Here is a 22,430-nt window from a genome sequence, read left to right on the forward strand (position 1 = left end):
GTGGCACTTCCGGGCGGAGTGACCGGCCCAGTGACGGCGCTAGTGCCAAAAATCAGCTCCGCATCCGTCAAGGACTCGGTACGCTGCCGGAAGTCACTTCCGGTGCCACGATCGAGGCGCTTGCTGAAGAAATCCGCACCACGATCACCGAAGATGATCTCGGCGTCCGAGGAGGCGCGTTTGGTGCGACCAAACTCCTGCTTGCGCTGCTCAGAAGCCGCGGCTGGCGTCGAGAAACCCGTGCTGGCCGCGCTTGAGTAGCCCGACGAGGACGCCACCGAGAAAGAGGAGGAGGAGGAGGCGGTGGCGTTGGTGGTGGCGGTGGTGGGTACGGCGGCGGGCAGGGCACCCGCACCGGGTGGAGCCACACCGGAACCTCCGCCGGAAGCGGACGCTGGGAAGCGCCCGGTGAGCGATGGTTGTTCCCTGATACCTTGCTGTATAGTGTAACGATCGGTGTCGTCGTTGGTTGTGGCCTTACTGCTAGTTGTGGTGCCGTCACTGGTTCCGCCCAGGTTCCGGTCCTTGTCGAAGGGGTTGATGCGTTCGCTCAGCGTCGGATCGTACGCCGGACGTCGCGGTTCGGTACCTGCGCCGCTATCGAAAGAAGAAACATTCGCTCTATGTACACTGCCACCGGCACCGGAACTGGTACCGGAACCGGCACCGGGACCGGTACTGCCACCGGAACTGGCTCCAACACCCGTTCCCGGGGCGCCATTGCACACGATGGGCCGTTCACCGGGTGGTTTTGCAGGACTTGCTTCCACCGGTCGGGCGATCACGCTGTCGATCGAGCTCTCGCGGGTGCTCAGGACACTTCCGGTGGCGCTGCCGAGGTCGCCTGCCCCGCGGGTTTGTTTCTTCTTCTTCGCCAAATCCTACATGTCACCGAAGATGCCGGCGAACGTTTTGCGGAGGTTCTTCATCGTATCCTCGGCGTCCTCGACCACGGATGGGCCACCACCAGGAGCTGTTCCGGTTGGTGGTGCTTTGCCCAAACCTGATCGAGCCGCCGAGGCCGACGAAACGCCGGACACGCTGCTTGACTGCGATGCTGCAGTGTGTGTGAGAGAGAGAGTAGTAGTCGGAAAAGTAGGCCTTTTTGGTCCTTTATTACATCGAGTACATACCTTGCGAATCACGCCGTCCCACGGAGTTTAGAGTTGGAGCCCGCTCGGAGGGTTGCTCTGGAGGTTCTCCAGACTGGCTGCTGAAGCTACCGTGACGTCCGATTGAGCCCACACCCGGGGTGGTGCGTTCTGGGATTGGAGGTGGACCTCCACCCACCGGAACCGGACGTGTTCCGATAGGAACCGGCGGTGCATCCTCGGTCGGGCTAGTACCCCGTGAGGATATCGAGCTGCGTGAGACGGCCTTCGTCAACATCGACGGACGGCACACGTTCTGAGAGAGAGAGAGAAGAGAAGCCGCTTAGGAGCTCATTGTACACACTTCCGGTTTCGGGGAAGTTACCTGCATGCGTGCGACGACGAGATCCGCGATCTGACGGCGATCTTCCTCCTGAGAGTCACCCATAAGCGGGAAGGTCGAATCAGCGGCGCTGATGATGAACTCCTTGCCCTCCTTCGAGACGATGACGGCAACTCCGCACACCTCCATACCACCAAACATCTCGGACACCTGTGCGACGTAGCCAGGACGGAAGCATTAATCAGCACGCGCGTTGGTGTTTTGATTTGCGTACAATCGACGATCAAATGCGGAGCACTTCGCGGAAGGGCGCTTAATTGATGCGCCAAGTTTGATTTACGGAGGCACGCGCACGAATTAGTCAGCGAAATAGCGCGAGTGGACGCATTTTTGGGTGCGAAGGCGCTTCTGATAGCGTGCCTTAGTCATAGCGGATGCATCCGGTTTGGGAGTCGCGTGGGCTTCGAATGCGACCCACTAGGACCTTCCGGGGACTAAGAATTGTTGTGTTTAGTCGACGACCCAAACAGAACTTATGGCGTCATGAATTGAGTCATGCGCCAGCGCGATTTCTGAGACGCGAATGGCCTATTAGGAATTCGTGCACGCACGTGCCGGTGGCGTTTCGCGCGTTTCTCGCAACATCTGGTTCTGGTTCGGCGAGTAACGCTGGACGTCGTCATCGGTTCCGCCTGTCATTGAGATCATCACAAGGCGTGCCCGGGTACTCTGGGCCCGGGTTTCGCGGTACGCGATTGACGGGGTTGATTTAATTATAGCGTATTGTACTCACCGCGTGAGCGGGCTTTGCGCGCCAAGTGGAGTCAGATTGTAATCGAAGTAGGAACCGCGACGCGCCATCTGGTGGCATTTGACTGCAGAGTACGATCGCGTCAGCCAGCCAGCCAGCCAGGGCCATTGAGGAAGCACGTCGTGGTGACGATCGCGGTCATAATTGACCGAGGGCGAATGTCTGCGGTTCGATTCGATCGGTCTCCGTGGATTGTGGCGGGAATTTGAGGTCAAAAATTCAAATCTCTCAACCGCACGTTTGAAGCGCGACCAAAAGTGGGAGAACGAACGTTTTCCCAGTCACTAATGGCCATTAGGGAAGTGTGTGTTTTTTGTTTGCTTGCTAAATATGGCTCACTTTCGGTGCGGGGTTAGAATTAAACCCTTTTTGCCATAAGCGCAAAACGTGCCGATTGAACGAAATGACACGCTTCACCCAAAGAACGTAAATTATTCGTCACAAAACAAACGCAACCAGGCACGACTGACGAGCGTGAATGTTTTCGTTTGCGGGCACAAATTTTGCCACGGTTCAAGACACTCTTGCGTTTCTGGTTTTCCGCGGAATGGAATGCAAAAATCACAACATTTTTCACACAAGCCCCAGCGTCCCAAATGCGCTTTTCGTGTTTAGTTCGCGAGGTCGCGTGTGCTGCGTCCACCGATATCGCCCTAAAAGGACATCGTTTTGGGCCCGGTTTGGTTCGTTCGTGCCAGCGGGCTACGTTATCTCGCCTCACCAACCTGCCGCTGAAGGATTTCATGCTGTCATGATTTTTCCCCCGAACCAGCTGAGCAACCGAACGGCCTCACGCACCGAGCCCGGATGGCCCGGTTGTGATGCTGATAAATCATTTCCGACGGCCGCGCGACAAACGCACACCGTTCGACGTCGTCAAGATTGGGTCGTAATAAATAATCCCTCCACGGGGCCAGTTCAAAGGAGGCCGCGTGTGGTGAAAATCTCGCACCAGCGTGAAGGATCGCGATCGTGAAGGGACTTTTGGCTTACCTCGTCGACCCAGGTTTTGTACTTCTCCGTCATTGGGATCTGCTCGAGCATGGCCGAGCCCTGGTTCGTCTTCCAGTTACCGGAAATGGATTTTCTCCTGCAAGCGAAAGAGTGAAAGGTCGGTTAAGGGTTGTATTAATGTCACTCCACGATGCGATTCACTCACATAAACGCCTTGTAGCTGGGACCGATCTTCTGAATGTGCACGTCGAACTTGGCATCGATGTAGGGCTCGAGGCTGCAATAGGACCCGTTGTCGGAGAGTCCCGTACCACACAGCAACCCTGCTGCATCCTGCAGTGCTCCCGGGTTGTCGAGCTTTGCCGTAGCCTTGCCACCGTGGCAGTGGCCCGCTTTTAGCACGCACGGGAACCGTGTCCAGGTGAACTGCATTGAGAGAAAGAGAGAGAGAGAGAGAGAAGCGTGATGGTCAATGGTGGGGCGTTGTGAAAAAGGAATCGAGGCTGAAACGCATAAACGTGCGAAGGCTTGCGCGCGATAAGGGAACCGGGCGAGGACTTAACGAGACGAGCATAATTAATGCAACCCATCTCATCGGCCGGAGATTGTAGCTGGCGAGCTGGTATGCATATTTTATGCTGCCACGAAAGTTCCGTCCCAGACACGGCCGGCCCTTTCCCAAGTGAATGCCATTATACTCGCTTCCAGTGACCTGACGGCACCATCCGGTGTCGTAAAACGATGTAAAAACCCAATTGGTGTAACGAATTCGCCCCGTATTACACCCTCCAAAACAGTTATATCCCCGGCACACCGATCACGTCATATTGCCGATTTAACGACCGTTTCACCTTGAAAATGCCCTAGCCCAACGCCACCTCAAAGGGCCGTCGGCAGTAGCGACACGCTGTCGACAAACGCTTCCGAGCACGTGCCACTTCGCACGTCGTATGGACAACGTGGTGATCTTCCCGACACCGTCTGGTGGAAATAGATTGCTCCGAACGATGCGGCCTGACGCCTGCACCTTGCGTGGCCAAGTGCATGAGTGCGCTTCACCGGGCTCGGACCGGGTTGATCGACCAGAAGGCGGCAAATTGGCACCGGGCCAAGAAGGAAGTCCGGCCGCTGGGCGGATCGAGCCGTGGTTCCGGATTCTGGCACGACGCGCCTTGGGGCGATAACATGGAATTTCCTGTCGCGGCTACGGGCGTACTGGCATCCGGGTTCGCGGAACGCGATTAGTGGATAATTTAGTGCACGATTTTAATGTTCGATCGATCGATCGAATCGTTTGACGGGAGGGATATCTTCAGTTTGGAGTTTGTTTGCTTTTCCACTCTGCGATGGGCAAACATTTCAATTAGCAAAATAGGACGAACGTATTTGGGGATCTTTTTCGGTTCGACCAACGTTGAGGCTTTCAATTAACAGGGTGGTGCATTTTCGACAGGCGTGCGCTGTTTACCGATGCAGCAGCTGTAGATTGAAAGTTTGCTCATCGAATTGAGCTCAATTTCACTCAGAGAGCACGAGCGAGAGAGAGAGAGAGAGAGCGAGAGAAAGCAAGCGCGAGAGAATCAGTGGTAGAGTAAATGAGTGTGATAAACCTGGTAAATGATACCCTATCACTATGAAAAACCATTCGTACAGTGCCGTACAAAATGACATAATAAGGACGAAACTGGCGAGCGTAAATTCGCGCGAGGAGGTTTCCAAGAATCTTTCGCGGAAATGCATCATCGCTAAATTCATTTGATCGGTATCTCGAGTGGTTAGTACACGCGACATTAGTAATACATGCAACTGCGCAACGTCCATTACTATGGGAACGTGGTGTCCTAGGCGCCATACGCCAACGCGCACGCAAAAGGAAAAACTGACGCACGCAGCAGCACGAAAACGCGAGAGAACGCGCACGCATCGAATTCGCTCACGAGGTGCGCGCTGCAGCTCACTTGATCTCGTCGCGCGCGGTTAAAATCTCAGAACGTAAAAGACCGTCAAACGAGTCGGACGTGTGTTATCGGGCGCGCAGTCGACACAGCGCCGTGTCTGTGAGCAAACTTATTTCGAGTGAATGTGGTGCAACGCAACCGCCGGACCAGTTGTTGCTAGTTGACGACGTGTTTTTGGCGCAGTGAAGGCAACCTATTCAGCGGTTGCTTCGTCCATTCGTGCCAGCAAGCAGCGGTGATCGCAGTAACCAGTGGAAAGCCGTTTGCCGAGAAAGCGCAGCATTTTCGCGCAGCAAAGATCAAGGACGATCAACCCTCTGGCCCGTAAGTGGGAAACGACGCCTGTATCCTGCGGCACGGCCGGTGTCACAGCTCCGTGTTTCGAGCCGTCGACGAGAAGCGAACGAAGGAGAAGGATTTGGGTGATCAATTTGTAAGTGTTACTTTTGTGCAGCGCAATTACCGTGGTCTGGAATGGCGGGATCGTCACAGCGACAAGTGGCCATGTGTCCAGGGTGTGTGTGTGTGTGTCCGATTTATGGTAAAAAAGTAAGCCTGACCGAACACGGATTGGCCACCCTATTACGTCGCCGTGTAGGGGGTCGATGGCGACAGAGGATTTTGCATTGACGATGAAACACCTCGAGAACCTCCCCCAGTACCGGTGCCATTGGGGGTTGTTGTTTTTACTGTTTTTCTCATCCCGTTCATCGGTGGGGTCTTTTTGGTGCGGGTTTGTGGCACTTTTTTTTTTTGGTTTTTTGCTACGCTCGTCCCCCTCAAAGAGTGCGAATAAATCTCGCGAGGATGAACAACTGACGCCAACGCATCATCCCCATCGCGGTACGCACCACCCAGCTTCTTGTGTGGCTGGCCAAAGCGAACGAGGCAACCACCAAGGTGGACAGGGCAGTTTAACCACCAAGAGAGCGAGAACCAAGGAAAACGGAACCAGAAAGTTAAATCACCAACAGAGAGAGAGAGAGAGAGAGAGAGAGAGAAAGCAAGGGCGAAAGACAAGCGAAATGGGGTGTGTGCGAAGTAAAAAAAAATAATAAGGGAAACAAAATTTTCGTTAAACAATACCACAGCATTCGACGGTTGCTTGTGCTCTCCCACCACCCTCCGCAACAACCCACCCTCACCGACCCAATCCAACACCAACCAGCCTCCCCCCCCCCCCCGACCCCCGTGATGTTGCCCCGTGATGTTATTATCGTTGATGAGGTTGTTGCTGGCTCTCACCGCACGGAACGCGCCACAGAAACGTATCATCTTTCGACCGTTCAGCGGAGAGTTATGAGCTAAGTGAGTTGTTGGCTTTAAACTTTTGTTTTAGCCCATTTTTCACCTCCTCCGTTGTGTCGGTTCGTCCCAAAGGGACCCTCGGTGTAGTCACCTGCCATCTCCACTGGTTTTTGTGAGTGGGATGGTGTTTCACCCTCTACTGGTACACGATTAGATTTATCGAACAAATGTACCCGGTGGGTGGGAGGACTGGATTCGTGGAGCTGTTACGTAACGGATTTTGAGCGAGGCGCCAATGGTTATTTTTTTGTTCCGACCCACGTGCCAGGATTCGTTCCCAGCTGAGTTTGTGGTGCCGCTGGGAAGTAGCTCCAATTCGATACGATTGGTTGGGTTTTTGGTCGCGAGCAAAAATGTAAATCCCGACGACCGGGGCGTTTGGTTAAGATTCTAAAACCGATGAAGTCGTTCCGTGGTGTACGTCTACTGGAAGCGGTTCGCTGGTTCACGGATCGGGTTTTGCGCGTAAATAAAGATAGCACACCGGGAGAGATAACACACACGCAAACCCCGTCGAGGGTAATTTTGTGCCCCGTTCCATCATCTGGAATGGCAGTTAAATACGTAGTTTATGACTCAACCACTCACCGGTTTGAAGTCTGGTGCCACAATCTTGTGGAATCGAAGGTGGCTTCTTGGGGTTTTGATTCAGAAGCGCCATTCCAAAACGAAACCGATCGGGCGCAAATGGGCGAAAAAATTTGCATAACCATTCCCGGGACCCGATTGGGCGATTGTTTTAAAAATGGTCCCCAAATGCAGCGTTGCGCTCTACCAGTACCTTCTCAGAAGCCGCCCTTTCGAGTGGGGGAACAATCCACTTGAGCGGAAGAGCAACAAATCTGCTTTTTCAGCGAAAAACCACTTCAACTCTGCTACTCTCGAAGGTGGTTGCAACATTCACGCACTAGAGCAGGCTGGATCGTAGATGCAAAGTAGAGCAGTGCGCCATCCGGTCTTGCCTGCTCGAAACGTGACCTTGGTTGGGCAGATCGTTTGCTAAGGCGGCTTCTGTTGGAACATTCCCGTGCGCTATCTGGTAGCAAATGCACTCGCCTATCCAAAGAAAACGAGGTCTATGTTGCAAGCGTCAGCAGAAACTAAACGCCGCAAGTTTCTACACCCGGTACCGAACACGCGTTTCTGCCCAACCAACCGCACAATGTTATCAACTGTCTTATTGTGATGTCACCGGAGAACTCGCTTGGAGAGGTTTGGTAAAGGGTCCTGTCCTTCAAGCGAAGGTGTGAGCAATGGAGTCTGATATTCCTCTTCAGGCGTCACTCGTGGAGCAGACTTATTTGGGGTTGCACTCTCTCTCTCTGTGGTCAGGCCTGTGGCTAATCTGGACCACTGTTGTGTGAGGTCAGGATGCAAAGGAGAACTCGACAGAGCTGTCGTTGAGTCGTTGGAACCTCAAGAAATGGACGGAGACAGAGGGCGACCTTCGGTCAGTACCGAGACTCTTAACGTCACATAAATCGAGCATTGCTCCTGAGGTCACCCTCGACGCCGAGAAGGGTGATCATAATTTTTCACGTTCAGCCCGCAGATCACACCATCAACGGTCTACAATCTTCTCTTGGGAGGCTGCTCAGAAACCCACCGATTAGCCCTAGAGTGGTGTTCGTGTGTGTGTGAACTTCATGGCGATGGTGTGACGGAATCGAACCAACGCCAGTTAGCCGTCCAAAACGAGCCGATCACGTTGGTCAGCACACGACCCTCGGGTGGCGGTAATTTCTCCGAATTACTCAGCCCAGGATCGATCCAGATCGTGATCTGGTTAATGTTAGATGGCGCATTCGCTATTGCCGTCCAGCTGGATATAGGCTGGTCCAGGTCCGTTCGCACCCTTGAAGGGCTGAAATCATCCAGCCGTCATCGGCGCCACAGCAATGGCCACTTGGTCTTGTTTGTTTTTCGCTCTCGGCAAAGAAAGCGAGCCGCTTTTGCGCATTACACTTTGCCGAATCGCAAGCGGCAATCTGGTAAGCTTCCCTTTCCACGAGCTCGCTAACAGGGCGAGTAATGGCACGCGAAAACGTTATCCAGAGTCCGTGAATAAAGCCAAGCTCCTTCAGCCTGAGGGAGCCAGGCTAGATGAAATGGTCGTTGGTGTTCCATCAACAGGTGCCCTAATTTATGGTGTGCTCTAGCCCCACCACTAGAAGACCGCCTGATGCCGTCATAAACGAGAAAGGAGGCTGGCAAGAAAAACAAACCCAGCAATATTAACTGACGATCGCAATCACGGTCCGGTGATCGTTCGGGTGATGGTGCTGGCAGTGCACTTCTTCGTTGGGCCTGGGAAAACCAGCTCGAGGGTGTTTATTAAACAATGTGCTCTGGTTCTCTGGTTGCAGTTTTGACTGGGGGGAAAACTCTCCAAAGGGCTGCTTGCCGGATTGTTTAGTTGTTTTGCGTAGAGCAATCGAAATGCACCGCGCAATAAATTTGCCACGTTGCGACGTTTATGGCAGGCTTCGGAAGGTGTGTTGGAGCAGAACCTGAAGCAGAAGTAGGCGTTTTATAATGTAGCGTGTTGCAAATTTACTGCGATTTAATTTTGAAGTTTGGGTCACCTTGAAAGGAACTGTGAGAGCTCCATTAGGGGCATTTTGAGTCGTTGAATCGAATGCAGAACCACCCGATCGCGAGCAGCTCCAATCCCGTCAAATAGCGAGCATCACCAAACGCGAGTCGACCTTTTTACCTACCGCGAACCGATCCATGGGTCGCCGATTGAAGGAATGCCAAACACAACGCTGCCAGCCGTGGGTGTGCCCATTCGTCTTATGTTTAGAATAGCTTCTTGCTCCAACATGCCTGCATGTGGCGTGCGTGTCATTAATTTTCCCGAAAATCAGCGCAATCAATACCACCGAACTGTGGCACTCGCCAGTTTCGCTGGTGTCATCCTTTGCTCACTCCCGAGCCGGTGAGCATATTTTAAATTCCTTTGGCCCTGTCGACGGGCCAAAAGGTTTTTTTTTGCGTCACCCAAGTCAAGCGAGCGAGAAAAGAAAAGATAAACTTCACGATCCTGGGGCGTAAACGCACGTCGAAGGATTGCGACGACTGAGCCGGGGGAGCCGGGTTGTTTTATTTACGAATGTGCAAGCCGCCCATCTGGGCGATCGCCGCCTAATGGGTGAGTTTTTGTGTGTTTGTGTGTGTGTATTTTGCTCTGTGACAGCGTCAAAACATCAAACGCAACTCCCCGGGACGAACCGATCACAAGTGATGCTCCAATTCTAGGGGTTCGGTTTCTGGTCTATTTTTTGCCCATTTTCACGTTCGACACCCCAGTGCAGTGGAAGCTCGAAAAGGGTCGAATGCGGCTGTGGCTGGTGCGACCCTTTGGGACGTTTTCGAATGGCGCCCCAGACGAGTTGGGTTGAGCGAAATAATAAACAAGACACCCAGCTTGGGTTTCGTTAGGGGAGAGACAAAAAAAAACAGGATCGCAACGGAACTGCAGGCTGGGCCGATGTTTGCACCTTTCGACCGGAGCGACCCTGCTAAGGGCGAACGGGGCCACTTGTGCATGGGCACTTACGAGTATTATTACACATTAACGGTGCTCGAGAAGGGTGGTAGGACACTGGCACATACACACACTCATACTCAGCCGTAGACACATCCTGAAAGACTGTTTTCGCATCTCACCTTCCTTGGTGAACGCGTGCGGTCGTGGGTGGGTCAAAACAATTCGCAAACCCAACGAACTGCTCGCCGGGAGGGTGAAAGAAAAGCAACCCTCGACACACACGGACACGAGGGGTTGTTCAATTCGGATCGTTTAGCTTGTTATCGCCCCCAGGCCGACCCTTCGCATAGGGTGGGTCGTGAAGCGAAAGTGCACTCTAGCGGTGCTCTCGAGAGCTTCGTGTGGTCGACGTTTCCGTTTTCACGTTTTGCACACACCACCCGCCGATGGTAGTGGGAGGGAAAGCGTACACCAACACTGTGCTACTTTTGGCTGGTGAAATGGTGTGGGGATGCGCGAAAAACCTGACCCCTGGTCTGGTGGACGTGCCTGGGTTGGGAAAATGGAAAGTTTCGGTAAACTGAGCCCCGCGAAGCTGGCTTGAATATTGTTTCGAGATGCAGCGCGCTGTGGTTCTGCGACCGAGCAGATGACCACGACCGAGAGCTGGTGCAGGTGCACCTTCGTTTGGTGGATCACCTTTACGATGCCGTGAAACCCTTGAGGGAGATTGGAAATTGAGAACGCTCTCGTCGGCGAGTAAGTTGTCTGTTTGTATGAAGCTGTCAAACAATTTATCGCTCCAAGCTCTGAGGAATTCCGGCTTCTTCGGGAGTCGTAGGGCTTTTTGCGTCCTTACAGAGGATGGTGTGGAATGTTTTGGGAATGATTTATTACTGCTCTCATACACACACGCGCGCGTTTGCGTAACGAGGGCCCAGGGAATAGGCGTTTTTGCTGGTTGCCCAGGACGGACGCATGTAACACGACAGCCAAGTTAAACCGGCAGGTTACATGTTATCGTGGGCTACACCGTAGGTGGTACATCGTCAAGCCTCACCGACCACCTTTAGGAAAACTCTTTCACCACTCGCAGGGTGTGCTTTTGGAACAGGTCTCGTTCATGGAACGGGTGGGCTTGGAAGCAGTGAAAACTCGCTATCAATCACCACGGTGGTTCGGATTTCAAGTGCCGATTTTTGACTCGAGGGAATCCTACTTTGTGCATTGTTTTCCTCTCTGACCTTTTGCGCGTAACGACGCCATAGCAAGGGTCTAGTGACGATCATTCCAGTTTGCTAGAGAGAGAGATGTGTGCAAAAAAAAAACACAAACCGGTACATCGATGCATCAGCATGCATCGTTGCAGCTGATTTATGGCGGTGCATTCGCGACCGACTCAAATTATCTTATCGCTCGATTGGGCACAGGCTAACAGGCGGGAAAGCGAGATGATCACGCCACGGCACGCTGCGTGGGTCTCACAAATCAAACCCCACGGTATCAACGGGTCGTTGAGTTGCTGAATTGTTGATCGTACGGATTGATTAACGACGCCGGGAGTGGGTGGGAACGTATCTCAAAGGAATGCAAATCAGATCACCGATCAGGGACTGCTGATCGATCGGGTTGAAGCAAACGCCACGCCACACGCGGTGAGTGATTGAACAGCGATTCAGCAGCTGTGACGAACGAACGAGCCGTTCATTGGGAGTGGCCGTCACTGTCGCCCTTCGGGAAAGGGAAAAACTACGCCAGACGAAATTTGGCTCGCGGTAAAAAAAAAGTAAGTGCTCATAAAGCGCTGCTGATACGACGCGAGATATGGCGCTTTTATGCCGCTGCATCGTGTACCGCGAGCGCACGCTTCCTGAGGCCGTGGCAATTAGCATAAATTAGTCGCTGGAACATGGCTGAAACAAGGCTGGAACATCCCCTTGCCATGGTTGTCATCGGAGCTTGAGCTTGTCGCGTCGTGCGGCCGGTTGTGCTGGAAGATTTACTACCCTTTGATGGGCCGTAACTAAGCGTAGCTCGAAGCAACCGCATCAATAATGGCTACCGATCAGATTAGAAACCTTGATCGTTGATCATTGGGGAGCCCTTCCAATCTGGACAATCTGGTGAGGCTCGCATATCGACGAGGTATGTGGCTCCAGACGCTTCCTGGCGCAAGTACCGCTGTTTTTATCGATCACAAACGCGACGCCGCCTCCTGCCCGAGCTGGTCATTATTTATCGATACGCTCGTAACCGTCGCGGCTCGTGTGGATGCTGATCATGTTCGAATATATGCCGCCGACTTTGCAGAGGCGCGACTTTCGATTTCATGCTGGGCGGTTAATGGCACATTCACCGCTCTTGCGTGCCGGCAAGCGTACCGAAAATAATAAAACACGCGGAACGCGGGATGAGGCTTAAAAGGGCGTAAAGCAATTTAAAAGCCGCACAAAGTGAAGGGATAACACGGAATTGGTTTGGGCGGTAAGCGTTTATCGGCCACGTTTCGGGCTCACTAGAGGTTGGGTCTGGAGCAAAGAAGAGACCGTTTTTTCGTGTGTTTTGCGGTAAAAACGGCACTGGCGCAGCAGAGAACGCTTCTTTTGAGCTTATTTCTACAGCTTGCGGAGGAATCGAAAACAGATCGAAAAAAAAAACATCTGTTGCACGTCACGCGAATGTCCTTGTCCTTGCGCGAAGTGTTTGCTTTCCATTGGTCCGTGCAACACGGTCTGGCACACATTTGCACCGCCGAGAGGAAGCTAGTCTCAAAAAGCTGTACAAACAGTCGCGCAAAGTCCACCGGAGTCTAGTTCTGCGTATTTGTGGCAGTGTCAAACCGAATTGCGCAACTCGTCATAACGCGAAGTAATAAACGCGTTCGGTCCCTGCAACCGGCGTTGTTTGATTTTGTAAGCACCACCGTAATCAAATTATCCTGCAGCTCCTGCACGCAACCGCAGCCGCGCGTAATGTACGTTCACGAGCCCGCGCTGAATCGTGTCCCTTCGCGCAAAAGGGCCGCAGGGACGAAACGAAACCGTGAATGAGCGCGGGGCGTATCAATGAAAACCAGTTATTTGCACATGCGGGTTTCCTCTTTTATCGTCGCAGCTAAAAGCTGCCCTACGGTGGTAATTACTGGAATCAATTACTAGCCCGTCGGTCCCGTCGGTTCCGTCGGTTCCCTACGCCATGTTGGGCGTAAAAGTTGCGGAAGATGTCAAACCGGACCGTACTTTTAATGGGTGCGTTGAGTTTGCGACGATATTTATCGTAACCAGCTGTGCGATTTCTTGGGTTCTTCAGTTGCCATGGCTGCCGGGACGTTTGGTCCTGATTGACAAAACGTTTAATTACGATACCGATACCGGAACGATCGGTGTCGTCATCCGCAGGTACACGGCCCCATTGGGAGCGAGGAATTTATTGCAAATGAGATCCGCATGCAAATGGCGGTGATTTTGCTGAGCACGCACGGGTCGTCCTCCTGCGTGTGACTGAACACAACCACCCATCGGCCTCGCCTGGTGACCTACAAAATGGCGGTAGCGGAAGGACATGAGGTTGAGGTGAGTGCCCGCTGGATTGGACCCCCGCATGCCCAATCAACTCCACGGCGAAGCCTTCATTGCGTCATCAACAACGTGTGGCTTTGACAGCGCTGGGAAGCGTAAATAAACCATTAACAGTCTGTCAGTGTCGCATGGTGGCGATGGGAGGCATGTCTCGGGGGTGACTCCCCATTTTGGAGCTGCAAGCATCGTAGTTGCAGTTTGGTAGCGTAAGTCCCGGCGAAGATCAAGGCTGCTGCTGGCTGCTCGATGTACATAGTTGAAATTCCACGGTGAAACGAGTGAGTTGGCAAGCGTCGATCTCAACAGAAACCCCACGCTTGGTGGAGAAAAATGTCGCGTATGAGCGGCTGATTCGGCTTAATAGTCGGCTTGTTTAGCGACGAGCGTATGTGTGTGTGTGCGCGTGCACACACGCGTGCGCTTGCCTATGGGTCGCTAATGTTGGTGCACTGTCAAAACAAAACCACCGAGAAATATGACTCAATTAAGCTATTTTTATCCGATACCGTGTGATAGAGCCGCGGTTTGTTCGGACAATTCTAGGACATCGAGTGAGCGAGAGAGAGAGAGAGAGAGCAAGCGAGTGGGGACGTGATCACGAGAGAGGTGAGAAGGCATGAGAAGAGAGAATGAGAGATAAAATAGGCTTAGCGTGTTGCATCGATGCACCGCTGCACTGCGCGACTTCTCACTGACAGCTGTCACTTTCTCACCTTCGATCCGCGCGAGTGCAACGAAGCAATGTAAGCCGCACAGCATCCTACATCCTCCCAGGGACACCTCGCTTTCTGATGCATCCGGACAATCCCGGTTGTTTTGAAAGCAGGGCAAAAACCGACGGATCAACTGGTAACGCAGGGCAGGGGGCGAATGATCGAACGGTGGATTAGGCGGCGAAAAAGGGAAAATAATCAAACGCTTTCCCTGAATTCCCCGGTGCCCGGGTGCGGGTGAAAACTTCAAACACCTTTCAAAACCCGACACGCTGGGCTATGGTGGTAACTCTTTCTGGTTTTTTTGCTTTGCTGCAGCTGCTCCCAGCTAACAAATGCACTGCGCTGTCCCGTGCTAACAGGGGTCCATTTTTCTTTCACACCCGCAACCCGGCTACGATACTCGCACACTCGCACACACTCTCTCCTGCGTGGCGGTGCATCGTTCCGTTGACGGTGCTAAATGGTGGTGAGATGCTTTTTAAATATTCTCCCATTTGCCCGAGCGCTTTCCCGAAGGTCGCCGTGGCCGGATGCGGCTAGATGCGATGAAGGGTGCTACAAAACGACGAATGCATCAAACGGTCGCCGTTAATCTTCCGGCTGGGCTGTGCCGTGTGTGTGGGTGGGTGGGTGTGTGTGTATGCGTTGGTGCTGGCTCAGCAGTTTGTTCGGACCCGTGCTTCGTTCAGACCCCGGCTGGGATCGCGTGAATCACGGCATGTTGGAGATTTATGGCAGACCAGTGGCAAACCACGAGTTACAGCACGAGCTACTAGTCGTGCTGGAAGTGACGGCGATTATGAAAGCAAACTGAACCTCGCTTCCGCAAATAAACCCCCACTTGGGTTGGGGGCTGGGGGGCATCGAATTCGGTAGCCGATTGGTAAAGTGTCACGCACGGCGCGTGGATTTTATAGCGCCTTTAGACGATGAATTTGTCCATCTGGATGCTTAGATGGGCAATCGTTCGGTCAGTGGTTTCACGACAAAAGACTGTTCGACTTCGATCGATCAAAAAGCCCCCTTATTCCTTTAGACCACCTTGGGGGTGAGAGTGCTTTAAGGCTCAACACGAACGAGACGCCCCGGGAGTGGTTGGTTGGAGAGCTTAACTCATTAACTGGGTGCTTGGTCACGCGAGTGGTCATTAGGGCAATTTTATGGGGCCCTTTTTTGCTCACTATTCACTGCACTTTACCGATCGATAACTGCACCAGGTGAACGACGGCGCTGCGACACACCCTAAGGACGTTTCGTCGTTGGAGAACGTGCTTTGGTTGGGGATGAATAGCTTTACAAACAACTAAGGAGCACAAGTTTTGTGACCATTTAACTCCCTGCTCACTAATTACCCTGAAACTGACCCAAGGCTCAGCCGACGCCACTTGCGTTCTTGCGTTCGGGAGCATTTAAAGCTCGAAGTATTTTTCGCAATTCTTCGTACGCTCCCTTTTCGAGGATCGTGTACATGACATCAGCTTCTCCGCTTCGCCGGGTAATGGCGGTTCCATATTAATTATGTTCTCTCCCCTTTTGCGCCCGGACGTTTTGCATTTCTTTGCTTCGAAGGGGTTGAAACGGTAATTGAAACACGGGCTCGAATTACCACAGCAGCACCACCGTTGGCGGCGCAATTCGTAACACGGCTTTATTTCTCCTCCCGTTAGCGCCTCCAAATACGGGACTGTCCGCGTGTGTCTGTCACCGTGACGCGTTGATCAGCGATTTCAATTAGTGGCACGATAAGTGAGTACACGGCAGGCTTCGCGCAAGCCATATATGAGTCCGATTGGAATCAGCCGCTACCAATCGACGGGAGTCTGAAGGGTGTGAAAAAGACTTTTAAGCGAGTGATGGATTACGTACGATAGGAAAGTTGCAGTGTTCTTTGTCACGATCAAATGGTGAGGGGTTGAAAATTTTTGAAGGTTGTTTCATTTTGGCACTAATCATCGGTCGCAGAATGTGTCGCTCTCACCCCCGCTCGGTGAAGGTGTTCGGGGAATTTGGATCGGTTTCTTGAAATTCACCCTTTCGGAAAACCGTTCGACACACATACATACACACACACACCTACACGCCACCCTGCGGGGAGGCGGCCAGCGCTTGAAGGCCGGCAACATTGAACGTTTCTGAGCGTTGTATTTTTAGCCGATGACATCGAGAGATGGAGAAACCGGGAGACCGAGAAGGTGGATCAGGTTGGCTGCGTTGAATCGCTAAAGATGGCCAAGGGGGGAGATGAATGTTTAGCAGGAATTTTATTTACTCTCGTTGTCGGCGTTCATGATTGTGTTTCTTTATTTTTTTTGCGACGCGTAGCAAATGGAGGGCAAAGGTTGGCATGATTCAAGCCGTCTAGTGCGGTCTAGTCAAAATGCCAACCGCCAATGTATCGATACCGTGTGATGGTCGTTTTTACCTTTTTATGTGTTCCATGATTTACGTCCGGTTTACGAGAACCAGGATAAGCGAGGTTTGTACCGCGCCGGAACGAATCGCTTGCTTTATTTCTTTGCGCATGCTTCTTTCCGTGCATCAATGATGATGATTACGGCACAAGGGGGGGTTGCGTTGTTAGTTTTACAAGCGACCAAACGTTTTGCAATGCACGTTCTCGCTCCAGGACGGGTCAAATTGATTGCTGGCAAATGCAGAAATGATAAACGCCTCGGGCGAACACAAGTCTTTTGCGTTTGCTGATATTTCACCACCCAGCAACGTCGATTAGTAATCAGCAAAAATCATACATCCGATTGGTTTTTTTTTATTATCGGTTTGCAATTATGCCAATAATGATTTGTTGTTCAATGTGCGAGGAGTTGAGTGTAATTACCGTCGGTGAGGAGCTCGGAATGGTCTTCAAATAAACACGAACATCCGTACGGCGGTTGGTGCATAACAGAAGTTCTTTCCTGCCGGTGTTCCAGAAATTTTCGAAACACGCAATGGACGTGAAAACATTTGACGTTGTTTAAAAAACGATTTCCGTTCAGCACACATGTGCGCCTGACAAAGGCTGACCTTTTCCGCGCGCTGTCACCGACGGTGGGGATTATGGGAATTTAATTTTGGAAAAGACGAATCTTTTCGAATCTTTGAGCGAATCCGTTCACTGGCTGCTCGAATAAAAACACCCTCGTCTGGCTTGTTTGAATTTGAATTTCTTTTTCCAATTTCCATGGTGCATTTCAGATGAAATCAGTCAACATGAAGTCTCATCGTGCGGTGCTGGCGTTTCTGGGGCTCGGACTGGCGATGATGATGCTTCCTTCGAGCGAGGCTTGCAGCTGCCTCCCACAGCACCCGCAGACGGCCTTTTGCGACTCGGAGTACGGTAAGTGATTAATGTGAAAGGTTACTCCGAACGATTATGGCCCGCTTAAAGGGTCAGACCGTGGCAGGGAAACGGTTCCTTTTGCGAGTCCAATTTCTTTACTCCAAAGAAGCTATCAGAGCGCGTGGGAAAAGGGTGCGCGTGTTTGCTTCGCATATCAACTAGCTCGTTAAACGGGCCAATTTCATTACCGCTTGGTAGACAACCGAAGTAATTTGCTATTCGTCCTCGAAGATGGACGGCTTTAGAATCGTGTTAATGGTAAAAAAAAATAACAGATGGGCGATGAACCACTACCGTTGAAAAGTATTTAACTTTTGATCAAACAGTTCGTGCTTTAAACATTACAACAACATGAAAGGTCCTTTAATGTCCTAATAACGCGATCGTCTCTTCTTATTGCAGTGATCGTTGCACAGGTTCTGCGCAAGACGGCAGCCCCGAACAGTTACCTAAACGCGTACAAGATTGCAATCAAGAAGGAGTACAAGGTAAGCACGAGCACGCAACACTTGCACGCAAACGTTTGCATGCTTTTCGCGATCCCGCGCGTGATCGTAATGCCGACTGCATCTTAACGCGAGTTTGTGTCTTATCGTTACAGATGAGCGACGAAGCCAGGAAGCTCTTGGCGCATGGTAAGCTCGTGACGGCTTCGATGAGCTCAATGTGCGGTGTTACGCTACAGCCGGGCATGTTCTACGTGATCGCCGCTAACAGCGATCAAGTTGGGCTGTGTGATTTCATCCACCCGTACGGCAACCTGACGGCCGTCGAGAAGCGAGGACTCGCCGGTATCTACCGCAAGGGCTGCAAATGCAAGATCCAGCAGTGCATGGGCGGCAAATGCAAGGCACGAGATGGAGCATGTCTGTGGTCACCGTTCGAAGTGAAGGGCCCGTGCGAAACGAGCTACGGCTCGTGTGTCCCGAATGGCATCGTTCTGGCGGATGGAACTCCAAAGCGGTGCCACTGGCGTAAATCGCCCCGTTTTGGTCAGTGTGTGATGGAAAATATGGCCAAAAGTGGCTCAAATGGTGGCAAATAGTCAGCTTGCTTGGAAAACCACACACGCAAGGACACAGCTCCATAAACAATCACACTAGCACCATGCCGCTTACGAGCGCCGATATCGAAGAGAGAAGTTATTGTTATGAGAGTTTAATTTAATTTATCAACTCATCAGCGTAGAATGGAGATCGTGTAAATTATATTTCGCACCATCGGCCAGAGCAAGCGCGCTCTCGACGATGGCTAGGGATGGCAAGTGAATTTGAAATCTTATTTGCGTTAAGTACAAATTATGATTAGCAGTAGCAGTTCGCGATGCTGGCGGCGTGTATCCGCCCGATGTTGAAGGATTATATATTCATGAATAAACTACTACAGGATACCAAAAGCACCCGCGTCACTTACCATGTCCTTCGGGTTCGGGAAGAACGTCTGCTCGACCAGTGGGAATGCATCGCGCCCGAGACGGCGCTGGAGCTGCAGCAGATGAGCGAATACCCACGGTTTGTCCTAGAAAGAAAGCGGTGGGTGAGTGAACACAAGCATTCGATGGGTTGCCATTGCGTGTGGCTAAATGGGCACGTAAATGCACTAGAAGCTGGCGATCTACCATCGGTCGGAGTTGGTGCTGATGGTCATTTAAAAACCTGAGGCTACCAAGCAAAAGCCAATCGTTATATAGCACTTGGACAATTGTTCGGTTGCTTTAGAATTTTAAACTAGGCGTGTGGGAGAATGCGGGTCCAAAGGGGAAACGGGGATGTGCGCATGGGAGTGAAGGGCATAGGGTTAGATTCAGCCTGAACTCAGGGTTGTCAAACTAGGTGTGCCGCTTTGGAGCAGCAGCTTTACGATTCGACATTTCCCGGTCCAGACTAACGGGCACAAATAAGCAAAGGGCGCAGACAAGCTAAGCGTGAGCAACACCGACCTCGTGGAAGCAGAACTCACCTGGAACTGGTACAGCGAATGGAGCGAGTTGATGCTCGGCACACCACCGTACTTCAGCCCGAGCAACGTCGAGCGGTAGTCCTTTGAGCCGTCACGTGGAGGTTGACGCACCAGGATGAAGTCCGGCCGGAAGGGCTTAGCTTGCTTCGATCCACCGCGATTGCAGCCCACCATCGGGCCCGAGTCAGCACTGGCTGTGAGCATGATCTCGCGGAACTCAGCCTGCTCTACGCGGATGTCGTAGTCTCCATGCAGCCGCTTGCCACGATAGTACTTCGACCAGTCCGTGTTCTGATCGTCGACCACGAGCAGCGTGAAGCACTTGTCCCGGTTGAATGGCTGCACACGGCTAGCGGTCGAGACGGCGGCTCCTGTGTGGGTGATGACGCAAAACAAGCCATAAAGGTCGGTTTAGATCGAAAATTAAAAACCCTGGAAAACCCCTCTTACCGATGATGGAGGCGCCCTGATCCCGGGCCGCACCTGTCAAGCTTTGGACACGCTGCAGCAAGCTTTCGCGGGACTTGGCCGGACTCGAGGGGGCACTGGTGCCCCGCTGGGCCGGTCCCTTGCCAAAGCTTAGCGAAAGCTCGGGCCCTCCGGTTGGTGGAGCGGAACCGGGCGGGACGGGCCCACCCGGGGACACCGACCCGGCCGTACCGGGAGCCGGCGGAGGCGGAATGTTCGGCGGACCACCGGGCATCGGTTGATGCTGAAGTGGGGGCTGAGGGCGAGCTGCGGGGGGCAGGTCTTTCGGATCGACATCCTCGCACTCGGAAGACAGGTCTCCCGAGCTGAATCTGCCAATGAAATCACTAAATCAGCACGGCAACGATCATGCAGGAGGAAAAAATGCCGCCCAAACGATGGGGGCAAACGTGTTGGGCGGTGCAGAGGTAGGGGGGAACGAAAAGAAAGGAATGAAGTAAAAAATGGTATTTTTTTACAAGACAAAGAGAGTGAGTGGGAGAGAAAGAGGGGGGAGGAATTCAAGCGAAAGAAATTTAACGAGAATTTAAACCAATAAACAACAAGAGGAAATATTGAAGAAGCGAGAGAATGCATGGAAAGGAAAGAAATGGTGGAAAACGTGACATTAGAGAGGAATAGAAAGAGAGAGAAAGAGAGAGAGAGATAGATAGATAGAGAGAGTGAGAGAGAAAGTGAGGAGCAAGACAGGGTTTGGGGTGTTTAGTGAAGTATGTACATACAGAAATTTTGGCATCGAGCATTCGATATATTGATATTGAATCGATTTCGGAACGATAGGAAAAGAGATTGAGCGATGGCAATGGCGTAGAAGTAAGGAATCAAAAAATGGAGAACGATAAGAAGATTAAATATTTGGCAAACATTTGGACACAAGCATACCGTCGGTTTTTAGTTTCGTTCGTTCGCGCAGGGATGGCGTACGGTGTTGGGGTTGGAGAAGAAACGGAAAACAAACACCGGAAAAACCAATGAGAAAGAGAGAGTGAAAAGAGAGAAAAAACACAGAACGAGAGAGAGAGAATGAAAGAGAGAAAGAACAGGACAACTGTATTAGTACAAGAGTTGGAGTTTTTCGCAACTCGAGCTCAAACGGTGGTTGGGAAAATCAAGCGAATTTGACATCTACCAGCACAGCAGGTTCCTTTGTGACTGCAAAACGGATGCAAACGGATTCTGTTTAGTTTTCGTGTGTGTGTGTGTGTGTGGTTTTGCGAGCTAAGCTTCCGGTGCTAAGCTACGCACCGGTACCGTGTTGCGTGTACATACGTGTTATGCCTGGTATGGTTTGCGTATGGTATGTATGCGAAAGACGCAGCACTAGCAGAATAAATGGGGAACATTGCCTGATGATGGAGGTGAGCAAATGGCTAAACTGATGCACGATACGATCGAAACAGGGGGACGGGTGACTTAAAAGCATGATCTGCAGGACGCTCTGGATGGGAAGGAGCGAACTGAACTAAAGAAAAAGGAGAAAAAAAAAAACACCGTACGTAGCTTGTCCAGAATGGGAGCGAAAATTTAGCCAAAACACGGATCCAATTTTGGGTCAATCGATTCGGGTTTTCTTGCGTCCGGAAGCTTCATCTGGACAAACATCCGATGCGGATGGATGATGGACGGAAATCGATACCAACGTAAACCGAGCGACAATGATGCAATGCCAGTGGAGTGGTAGTGTGAGCGATGGTTTGACTAATGCGGAATCGAAAATGAGCTCGAACATAACTTCGATAACAAATGATGACGGTTGCTGGCGGGTAAGGAGCTACATGAACAGGATGCTATCGAGGATGGTGTACGATGTGCTACGCGATGCAATATGTGCTACGTGATGCAAATGGAAGCCATCTTGGCCAGGTGGTCGAGGGTTTACAGTAAAGAGAAATGGCGTGAAGGAAAAGCAAATTTGACGAACGCCGGCGAACGGTCGGTACTTACCGGCGCTTCAGGAAATTAACATTGCTGGTGAAGCTACTCTTGAAACTTGCGAAAGACAGTGTGCCGGCTTGAGGATCCTGCGGCGGTCCGGAGCCCGATTTGGAATGAAATGGTAAGAGAGGGAAAGAGAACGTGGATTAATGTCGAATGTTGCTGGCATGGGCACAGGTGGGACGATTGGGAAGAGTATCAGTAGTGACAGTAGTGGTGGTAATTACAGACACACATAAACACAGTGATAGGAGGAAACTCGAAAACTGGAGGTTCCGCTAAAGCTAGGGATAATTATGCAAAAGCGACTGTGGGAGGCTGTGGAAGCGTGTACCGCGCGTTTTACTAGACAGAAAGAAAGGTTAATATTTTAGCAGGGTCGGTAGTCGGAAAATCTCATTACGAGCGAGTTGAAATTAGACAAGCATTTGGATTCATGCAGAGATCGAGGTAAA

At 51.8% G+C, this 22,430-nt stretch overlaps 2 protein-coding genes across 2 annotated transcripts; one reads left to right on the forward strand and one right to left on the reverse strand.

Annotated features, from left to right (window-relative positions):
- Positions 1-820: 820 nt before the first annotated feature.
- LOC128721469 (synapsin) lies at positions 821-21,264 on the reverse strand. Its single transcript, XM_053815226.1, has 8 exons — positions 20,002-21,264; positions 19,552-19,922; positions 19,006-19,110; positions 3,405-3,625; positions 3,239-3,335; positions 1,477-1,644; positions 1,134-1,407; positions 821-1,057 (listed from the first exon to the last, which is right to left on the reverse strand). Exons 1-8 carry the CDS (start codon positions 20,252-20,254, stop codon positions 882-884), a joined length of 1,665 nt encoding a protein of 554 aa, XP_053671201.1. The 5' UTR covers positions 20,255-21,264; the 3' UTR covers positions 821-881.
- Positions 5,203-18,982, forward strand: LOC128721470 (tissue inhibitor of metalloproteinase). The gene is made up of 4 exons (XM_053815227.1): positions 5,203-5,590; positions 17,448-17,589; positions 17,995-18,080; positions 18,194-18,982. Exons 2-4 carry the CDS (start codon positions 17,448-17,450, stop codon positions 18,635-18,637), a joined length of 672 nt encoding a protein of 223 aa, XP_053671202.1. The 5' UTR covers positions 5,203-5,590; the 3' UTR covers positions 18,638-18,982.
- Positions 21,265-22,430: the final 1,166 nt, after the last annotated feature.

This window comes from Anopheles nili, chromosome 2, assembly GCF_943737925.1.
Source record: "Anopheles nili chromosome 2, idAnoNiliSN_F5_01, whole genome shotgun sequence".
In the NCBI taxonomy this organism is placed as follows: Eukaryota; Metazoa; Arthropoda; class Insecta; order Diptera; family Culicidae; genus Anopheles; species Anopheles nili.

What these genes read in the sequence shown, in the direction of transcription:
- LOC128721470 (XM_053815227.1), top strand. Translation starts at nt 17,448, where the DNA reads ATGAAATCAGTCAACATGAAGTCTCATCGTGCGGTGCTGGCGTTTCTG. An exon ending in CTTTTGCGACTCGGAGTACG is followed by an intron (nt 17,590 to 17,994) that starts GTAAGTGATTAA and finishes TTCTTATTGCAG; the next exon opens with TGATCGTTGCACAGGTTCTG. An exon ending in CAATCAAGAAGGAGTACAAG is followed by an intron (nt 18,081 to 18,193) that starts GTAAGCACGAGC and finishes TTATCGTTACAG; the next exon opens with ATGAGCGACGAAGCCAGGAA.
- LOC128721469 (XM_053815226.1), bottom strand. Translation starts at nt 20,254, where the DNA reads ATGCCCGGTGGTCCGCCGAACATTCCGCCTCCGCCGGCTCCCGGTACG. An exon ending in TCAGGGCGCCTCCATCATCG is followed by an intron (nt 19,923 to 20,001) that starts GTAAGAGGGGTT and finishes TCACCCACACAG; the next exon opens with GAGCCGCCGTCTCGACCGCT. An exon ending in ATTCGCTGTACCAGTTCCAG is followed by an intron (nt 19,111 to 19,551) that starts GTGAGTTCTGCT and finishes CTTTCTTTCTAG; the next exon opens with GACAAACCGTGGGTATTCGC.